At 51.3% G+C, this 9,557-nt stretch overlaps 1 protein-coding gene across 3 annotated transcripts in view; it reads right to left on the bottom strand.

Annotated features, from left to right (window-relative positions):
* Nucleotides 1-5,664: 5,664 nt before the first annotated feature.
* DMTN (dematin actin binding protein) overlaps nucleotides 5,665-9,557 on the bottom strand; it is a 60,369-nt gene continuing 56,476 nt past the window's right edge. Inside the window, exons 13-16 of one of the 3 annotated variants that reach the window (XM_079987578.1) lie at nucleotides 9,070-9,126; nucleotides 7,783-7,842; nucleotides 7,569-7,649; nucleotides 5,665-5,915 (exon numbers count right to left, since the gene is read on the bottom strand). In XM_079987578.1, the coding sequence (XP_079843704.1) occupies nucleotides 5,802-5,915; nucleotides 7,569-7,649; nucleotides 7,783-7,842; nucleotides 9,070-9,126 (312 nt within the window). In that variant the 3' untranslated portion in view covers nucleotides 5,665-5,801. Of the gene's footprint in view, nucleotides 5,916-7,568; nucleotides 7,650-7,782; nucleotides 8,102-9,069; nucleotides 9,127-9,557 lie in introns of those variants that run through there. The other 2 variants (XM_079987577.1, XM_079987576.1) reach the window with 2 other exon arrangements.

The raw sequence follows: 9,557 nt of genomic DNA, 5'->3' as shown, positions 1-9,557 counted from the left end.
TTTTCTTAGTATTTTTCTTCGCACAGCACATAGTTAAACTATGGAACTCACTCCCGCAGGAAGCGGTGTTGGCTGCTGTCAGGGGTTCAGGAGCAGAAGCACAGGGAAGAGGGGAGATGGAGAGCGAAGGGGAAGAATCTGAGGGCAGCGTAGGAGAAGATGACAGTGGCCCGAGAGATTCCATGAGCCTCTCCAGTGAATCGGAAGATTCACAGAAGGGGGCGCCAGTGGCCAGGGCAAGGGGATTCCCAAGGGGGACACTCCAGGAGCAAGGGGCCAGCAGGGACTCCCAGAGTAGCAGTTGGAAATCAGGACCAGCTTCCCCACCAGAGCATAGTGGGGGGGAAGAGTCCCAGGTATCGAGGGCAGAGGATTCCACACCAGGGAGTGAAGATAAGTCAGGGCTGGCCACGCCTCCATCGGAGAGCCAGACAACGGAGGGGAGGTCAGATCCGGGCAGTATCCCGGAAGAGGGAAGCAGTGACAGAAGCAGTGTGACGGTCAGGAGGAAGGTCACTGGGTTGGCGCGAGAGGCAAGTTCAAATGTACAGGAGCGCGGGACAGCAGAGAATGAGGATTGGGAACCGGGTCCTAAAGCCCGCCGGAGACAGGGGGAGGAGTCAGCCGACTCAGCGTCGGAAGAGTCCAGAAAGGGGAAAGCCCCGGTGGGCAGGAGGACCCAGAGGAGGAGAGAACAACGGAAAAGGTGGAGCAGGGCTAGGATCTTAAACTGGTGCCAGAGGGGAGGAGATTCAGACGGGACTTCGCCGGTTTAGGGTTTAAGACGTAGGGCTGCGCGCTGTGGCTTTGGAATGGAAGTTGAACTTCAATAAAGACTTTTGTACATAACGACGATCGGGCGTTGGTCCTCTGTGAGCTGGGACCTAGGGGCAGCTCTGACAGCTGCCAACTTGGAAGGCTTTAAACGAGAATTAGACACATTCATGGAGCAGAGGGCTATCAATGGCAGCCAGCCACAATGGCTATGCTCTGCCTGCGTAGTCGGAGGCAGCAATGCTTCTGAATTCCAGCTGGTGGAAACCACAGGAGGGGTGAATGTGATTGTGTTTGAATCCTGCTTGCAAGTTTCCACATAGGGGCATCTGGTTGGCCACTGTGAGAACAGGGTGCTGGACTAGATGGGTCCTTGGCCTGATCCAGAAGCTTCTTCTGTGTTCTTTCAGCAGGCTGTATGTGCGGTTACCCAAAGGCCCAGTCTGGCTCAGAGGAAGAATAATGTGCAGTCTCAGAGTAGATTGCTAGATTTCTCTTCTATTGCCTGTGGTCTGTTGTCTTAGAAGTGGCTGGGCAGTGTCTTTTTATTTTTTTGAAGGAGGAATGTGCCAGGGAGGGCTTGAAAAATGACCAGTTCCCTCTATCCTCATCCAAACGTTTTCTTAGTGAGCATTTCTCACTTTTTCCTGCATTGGTTACTTCAAGACTGGAACTTCAAGACTTCTTTCTCCTGCATTGGTTACTTCCAGACTGGAACACTGCAATGCCCTCTGTGTGGGGCTTCCCTTGCGCTTGATCTGGAAGCTGTAGTTAGTGCAGAATGCTGCAACACGATTGCTGACAGAGTGAGGCCTTGTCAGCATAGAACACCTTTGCTCAGAGATTTGCACTACTTGCAGGATCACCTTAGCACATAGACACCCACTCGATTGCTTCGATTGACAGAACTGGCACTGTTACAGGTTCCATATAATACTCATTTCGTATTTGTAAGAAATTGATTTTTTAGTGTGGCAGCGGCTACACTCTGGGATTCCCTGCCATTTGATATCAGATAGGCGCGTCCACTATACTCTTTCTGGTTCTGTGCCCAGAAGATTTTTGTTCAGACAAGGCTACCCAGACATTTAGAAAATTGCTATATTTTTTAATCTGTTCTCAATTTATTGTTTTGCTTTAGGGTTTTTAGGGTTTTTACTAGTAATTTTATTGTTTTATTCCATTTGTAAATTGCTTTGAGGTTTTGTTTTGTTGTTAATGATCAAACGGTGCATAGATTTTATGAAATAATAAACAGAGGAGAGGCTAGAAAGGATTTAACAGTGTGGTGCAGCTCATACATTAGTCCTGACAAACAAATAACAAAGCAAGGACAAGACCTTTTTGAATAAAGCCACTTCACATTTAATTAAAAGGGGGTGGGGGTTAGAGAGGAAATCATTTTCACACAGATTCTGACATCAGCCAAAGTGGGTGGTGGAATAGGGGTAGGCCGCTCTTCGCACTAGGAGGTCCGTATTTATAGATATGCTCACAGAATAGCAGTGAAAAGCAAGTAGAGGCCGGTGACTTCTAATAAATTACATTCTTTACATTTGCACAAAGTGGAGTGGCCAGGAGGGAGGAAATGGAGGGGGGGGCAGCATGGCAGGGGCTGTGTGGAGGGAAAAGGTGTGAGCTGAACACTGGGCTCCTGAGCCAGGAAAGGCAGTTTCTCCCACAGCCCTGGGGAATGGCTCATTGGGCAGTCTTGGTGGCTGGATTTCAGGGCCAGGGTGCTGTCCTGCTGCTCCCCAGATATTTGGGGCTCCCTTGAGCTCCAGCCAGCACGCTGGGTTGGTGGTAGCTGCCATCAAAAGCAGTTGGAAGGTGCCAGGTGGAGGGAAAGCACCTCTCTCATCATCTTCCTGACTCAAAAGATAGACTTGCTTGGGCCTAGACTGCTGCTGCTGCTTTGATCCACCCCACCAAGGGCAGCGAACCCTTCCAGGCTCTTCTGCTCTCTCTCCCACAATGCAATGGCAGCACCCTTACTAGACTGAAAAGTGCCAGGACAGCATTGTGGGTGGGAGGTTTTTGCTGGTGCAGTGCAGGACCCCTTAAGTGAGACAGGTAGGCCTAGCGCTGGTCTGGATTGGGGAATGTTCCTTGGAACTGTGGCTTGAAGCACCCCTCTCCTCCTTGGCAAACTCTTCCCCCTCTTTAAATAGCCTGATGAATAGTACCACTAGGCTGCAGTAATTTTACCAGTCAGTGAGAAGCCACCACTTAAGGGCTGGTAGATTTTTTGGAGGAAGGTGCTCATTGGGACAGTGCCCCCCTCTTGCTTTAGGGGTGTGTGTGTGAGAGAGAGAGAGAGAGAGAGAGATCTTTTATGCCCCAGCAGAAACCAACCCTGCAACTCGCTGCTGATGTCTAGCAGCCTGTGCAACATTGGTTTGTGTTCCTAAAATCATGCAATCTGGAAGGGGCCCAAAGGATCACCTAGTCCAACTGTGCTGACTTGTGGGCCCTGGTATTTCAACAGGCACGGGTGCTTGTGTATTGCACGCAACCACTTGTGTGCTCCCTGGGGCAGGGGGAGTGCGATGGTGATGGGCAAAAAAGGAGCCTTGGCCTCCAGGAGGAGGAGATGGGGGTGGGCAGGTGCTTCCCATCTCTTGGTGAGCAGAAATGTGTGGCAGTGTAGAGACAGCCTAGTCTCCTCCTGTCCTGGCTCTCCCTGCTCTCGCTGGTCAGTCTGGGTTGAGACTGACGGTTGTTTGGCTCATAAAGAAAGAAAGCCTGTCTTGGTAAGGAAAGCGACAGAGCAGCCTGGATCTTGCCTGTGAAGTAGCTGCACTCCCAAAGTGATCCTTTGCAGAGCCTGGCCTCTATGCGCAAGACGGAAGGGGCCGGCTAGTAGGCTCCTGTCCCTTGGCATAAAGGCAGTTGCCTTGTATGACCTAAACTGGCTGTAGTAGCTTCCGAGAGACCAGGGGCCTCTGGCACAGAGTTGTGGGCCTTGCGGTGGCTGAAGCAGAAGAGAGCTCTCACTCCTCTAGCTTTTAGGGTTGAAGAGTTTGGATTTGATATCCCGCTTTATCACTACCCTAAGGAGTCTTGGGTGGCACTGTGGGTTAAGCCACAGAGCCTAGGACTTGCCGATCAGAAGGTTGGCGGTTCGAATCCCGGCAATGGGGTGAGCTCCCGTTGCTCGGTCCCTGCTCTTGCCAACCTAGCAGTTCGAAAGCACGTCAAAGTGCAAGTAGATAAATAGGTACTGCTCCGGCGGGAAGGTAAACGGCATTTCCGTGCGCTGCTCTGGTTCGCCAGAAGCGGCTTAGTCATGCTGGCCACATGACCCGGAAGCTGTACGCCGGCTCCCTCGGCCAATAAAGCGAGATGAGCGCTGCAACCCTGGAGTTGGCCACGACTGGACCTAATGTTCAGGGGTCCCTTTACCTTTAAAGAGTCTCAAAGTGGCTAACATTCTCCTTTCCCTTCCTCCCCCACAACAAACACTCTGTGAGGTGAGTGGGGCTGAGAGACTTCAGAGAAGTGTGACTAGCCCAAGGTCACCCAGCAGCTGCATGTGGAGGAGCGGGGAATCGAACCCAGTTCACCAGATTACGAGTCCATCGCTCTTAACCACTACGCCACACTGGTTGTGCAGGAGCAGGGGCATACCCAGGCTTTGCATCAAGCCACCTTCTCTGCAGTCCTTTCCACAGGACTAGCATGAAGCTGTGGAGACAGGGCAGGTAGATCTGGGTACCTACGAGTGCAGGGTATGTGGAGGGGGAGGCACATAGGCTGAAGAGGCGGGCCTGAACTACGGGCATGACAGAGCAGGTAAATGCATTCCTCTCTTCAGACACATCCTCAAAGTCTCGCTGAATAGAGCTTGCAGGGCCCCCCAGATTTTGGGGTGGGGGGCAGGCAGCAGGTGCAGCACAGAAGAATGTTACAGCCTAGATGGGTGGGATGGCAGGGCTGAGGGAGAGCAGGAAGCAGGTGCCACATATAGCTGGCCCAGGACCAGCTTGCAGGAAGAGTTGGGAACACTGGGGCGGAAACGGGTAGAGGAAGCTGGCCTGGAAAGGGAGATTTTGGTAGTGGGTAAGAAACCAGAACAATAGAGTTGGAAGTTACTCCAAGGCTCACCTAGACCAACCCCCTGCAGAACGGGGGCCTGCAGGACACATGCCTCGATTCCAAATGAAGCCCACCTCTATGCCCTTCTCCATGCCTGCGGGCACCGTGGTAGTGGCTGCATTCCTCCTGTAGACAGCACATCTTAGAGAGTGGCCACAAAATACTTCCGTTTGTCCAGTAGGGGCAGGAGCTAGCAAAGGAAGCTTTTTTTCTTTTTGCTGGGGAGGGAGCCATCACCCTGCTGCTTGGTAGCCATTTAGATGAGAAGCAGCCCTAGGTCACGTTCACTCCAGCGGAGGCTAGGCACGTCCAGTGAGCAGCTGAGTACCAGTCACAAGGGGGTGGAAATCAGTGGGAGAGTGTGGCAAGGCTGCCCCCTGTGAGAAGAGGATGCTGGGGCAGAGACACCCTCTTCAATCTGGTCCTGCTGCAGGCTGATAGTCTGCCTGGTGCCATGATGCTCAGATCTGCCCGCTGGGCCTCATTCTTGCCCAAGTTTAGAAAACCTGATGGGCCTTTGTGCCAAAGGGGGGAGAGGGTGCACGGTCTGGGAGTAAAGCCAGCAACGGAATGAGCTTAAGGGTGGCAGCACAGAACACCTTATCTCCACCCTGGCCTCTTCCCACCCCACACATAGCTGATTTTCACCGGGGTGGGAGTGGGGAAGGGACTTGGCACCCCCCCACAGCCGCCACATCCAGCACAAGGTGCTCAACACTCTTTTCCTGACCCACTTTTCCTCTGCCCCAAGAGTCAAGGCATGGCAGCCACCTCTGCAGTGAGGGCGGTTGGGTGGTGGTAGGGAGAAAGGAGCAACGTCCCTTCGAACGAGCTCGAGAGTAGCCCTAAAGCGTCTGTGATGAAAGACGGGTCGGCACACACGCATGGAGCGTCACGCCGGGCATGTCGGCTCTGCGCGGGGGCCAGGATCAGAAGAGGAAGGCTTTCTTCTTCAGCTCGTTCCGCTTCCACAGAGCCAGCTTGCCAAATTCGTCCGGCGACATCTCGAACGCACGCAGGAAATCCTCGGCTGACAGGTGGCGCTGTGATGAGGAGAGAAGGAAGAAGGCTTGCTCATTCATTCATTTCTGCATTTCATAAGATTCATGAAACCACTCGAGTGGTTTGCAGTCAAGGCACACGAAAAGTTAAAATAACTTTTTTAGAAGCAAATGAAAACCTGAACCAACTTTCTAAAACATATGGGTAAAGGTAAAGGGACCCCTGACCATTAGCTCCAGTTGTGGCTGATTCTGAAGTTGGGGTGCTCATCTCACTTTATTGGCCGAGGGAGCCGGTGTACAGCTTCCGGGTCATGTGGCCACCATGACTAAGCCGCTTCTGGCGAACCAGAGCAGCGCACAGAAACACTGTTTACCTTCCCCTCGGAGCGGTTCCTATTTATCTACTTGCACTTGACGTGCTTTCGAACTGCTAGGTTGGCAGGAGCAGGGACCGAGCAATGGGAGCTCACCCCGTCACGGGGATTCGAACCGTCGACCTTCTGATCGGCAAGTCCTAGGCTCTGTGGTTTAACCCACAGCGCCACCCGCGTCCCATAAACATTTGAGTAGGCGCTGCAAAAGGGTACTTTGAATATGCCGGCTTGAAATCAATCAGCAGGGAGTTCCAAAGGGTAGGTGCTGCCAGGCTGAAAGATAAGAGAGTTCTTACAAATGTGGAGCCCATAATAATGCCGGTTCTGCCGATCAAAGTGGTCGAGTGGGCACATAGGGGGGTAAGGCAAGGTGCTTGTCCGGAAAGTTGTTGTATCTTATGTCAGATTCAAAGAACATGGGAAGCTGCCTTATCTTGAGTCAAGACAAGTGGTTTGTCTAGCTCAATATTATGCACACCAACTGGCGCCTTGCAAAAATTGGACTACAGCTCCCATCGTCCCTGCCCACTGGCCATGTGGGCTGCTGAGGCTGTGGGGAGTTGAAGCACAACAACATCTGGACCTTCTTACCCCACATGTGGCCCCTCTGCTGCTTCAATCAGCAGGACAGGCACAGTTACAAGTGCCCCATAATACCTCTTCCACATTTGTAAGAACTTGATACTTTAGTGCAGCAGCGCCCAAACTTTGGAACTTGCTGCGTATTGACACCTTTATTCTTTTCAGCACCTGCTAAAAACATTTTTCTTTAAACCAGCCTGTCCAGATGTTTAGAAAGTTGATGCAAGTCTTAATATGTTTTTAGTCTCTGGTTATCTTAACTTTTCCAATGTCTTGTTATTTCTTGCCAGTTTAATTGCTTTTTCTCTTCTGTAAGCCCTTTTGAGTTTTTATGACAATCGAGCGGCTTATACATTTTCTAAAACAACAACAACAACAACAACAATACAGTCATACCATGGTTGTCAAACGGAATCCATTCCAGAATTCTGTTCGACTTCCGTAAACATTTGACAACCAAAGCGTGGCTTCCGATTGGCTGCAGGGGCTTCCTGCACACAATCAGAAGCCGCATAATCCGTGTTGGATGTTCGGGTTCCAAAGAACGTTCGCAAACCGGAACACTCACTTCCAGGTTCGCGGCGTTTGGGAGCCAAAATGTTCAAGTCGCAAGGCACTCAGGATCCAACGTACGACTGTAATAATGATGTTGTTGATAAAGATAATAGCAAGGAAGTGATTTTCAGGGTGTCAAGGTTGAGAAAGGTAGATCTGCACCAGTGCTATCTCTTTGTACCTCTAGCCTTGTCCTGTCCACGCCTGGAGGCAGTTTCACTCTTCCCCGATTCGTCACCATCAGCATCTCATAAGGGTAAATCTTCAGGGAGGAAGAAAAGCAAAGTTAACGAAGGGGCCACTTGGTTGCATTCCTTTGTGGGCGCATCAGGACACATTACCCCCATGCGAAAGGACGGTGGATATTCCCCCATGGCCCCAAGGGCGGTTCTCACCTTTTGCTCCAGCATACTAGGGAGGGAGTTTCCCCTGTCCATCCGCCCTCTCTGGCCGTTCTGCGGAGGGAAAATAAACCCAACACAGTTGCAGGGCCTTCTCCCACAGAAATAGTGCTTGGCATGGCTGTGGACCCACAGGAGGCAGCAAGTTGACCACCTTATTGCCTCCTGGCCCCCCTCTCAAACCCTCCTCAGCCTTTCTCTGGGGTTTGGGTGAGACGCCGTCACTCTCCCGGGTATCCTTGGGGGAAGTGGCCTGATACATCACCTCTCGAGGGGACCACCTGTGGCTGGGCATGTGTGCTCACCTGTAGACCTGCAAGACAGAAGGAAAGGGGATGAAGGTTACCAGAGAACAGTCCCCTGCTATCTTCTTCAGTTGTTTCATTACTAAGTGGCCAAGACTACTTAGTGTGATTCCTGCATTGTGGGGGGTTGGAGTAGATGATCCTCTGGCAGGGTTCGAAATTAGCAGGGTGCCAGGCGCATTTTGCACCTAAAGATTCTCCATTTGCGAGCACCTCAAAAAGTCTGGGTGCTTAATTTTCGCGCCTGGCTGACACTCGAGGATTACTGAAATGTATGTGCTTCAAAGCATCGAAGTACAGTGGTACCTCGGGTTACATACGCTTCAGGTTACAGACTCCGCTAAGCCAGAAACAGTACCTCAGGTTAAGAACTTTGCTTCAGGATGAAAACAGAAATCATGCTCCGGCGGCACGGCGGCAGCAGGAGGCCCCATTAGCTAAAGTGGTGCTTCAGGTTAAGAACAGTTTCAGATTAAGAACGGACCTCCGGAATGAATTAAGTACTTAATCCGAGGTACCACTGTATATGTTAAGGATAGGCAATATGTTAATAAAAAGAGTGTTTTGAAAGCTGAAGTATGGTACCCATAATTTTTATTGGAAACACCAAATCAAACATGTATTAGCAATTTCTGCTTAAAATGTGATATTGACAATGTGTCATTTATGTGAATTGAGTATTAATTCATGCCTATCAAAACAATAAAAAGTATTGCCACCCCCCCCCCCAAATGGCGACTAGACATTCTGTTTTGGCGCCTGCAACCCAGGTTCCAGGAGCCATTTGGCTCCTAGCTTTTCTATCCCAGTTTCTAACACTGCCCTTGGGGTCCCTTCCCACTCTACAATTCTGTGACCAGGAGGAAGGTCAGAAGTGGATCAGAAGTAGCAGAAGAGGGTCCAAGCTAGGGCAGGTGACTGATGTCAGCAGATGAGAGGTCTGCCTTTGCCCAACCCCAACCCCAACCCCGTAGCTTCGCTTACCTGGGCTCCCTTTCTCGCTGCCGGCAGGACTGAACTCTGTGGACTGCAGCTGTAGAAGGCGGAAAAAAGCAGAAGAGTCAGGGTCACCCACAGAGACATGCCAACCTTGGTGCCTTTGTGGCATGAAGAGAGGGGGCGCTTCGATCTTTCCTAGGTCACATCCAGACCACACATCTAAAGCACACATCACTTTCCCCAAAGACTCCTGGGAACTGCAGCTTTGTGGGAGAAAGGCAACTGATTCCACGTGTCCATGGTGTGATTTTGCCTTTATTACTCAGGTTTTCTGCTTGGGACAGAAGGATTCTCACCCCCCACCTCCCAATAATGGCATGAGATGTGGGCTACTTGTGGGACCTCAGCCCCAGGCCAGCAGGTCTCTCTGCAGGGCCAATGCCAGCTGTGTGTTTCTTGGTCAAAGATGGCGTGGATCAGAATTTGACAGCCATCTTCAAATACCTGAAGAGTTGCCCCATGCAA

This window comes from Podarcis cretensis (assembly GCF_951804945.1).
Source record: "Podarcis cretensis genome assembly, chromosome: 8".
In the NCBI taxonomy this organism is placed as follows: Eukaryota; Metazoa; Chordata; class Lepidosauria; order Squamata; family Lacertidae; genus Podarcis; species Podarcis cretensis.
Note: the sequence above shows the minus strand (reverse complement) of the source record. Positions and strands in the feature narration are given on the sequence as shown.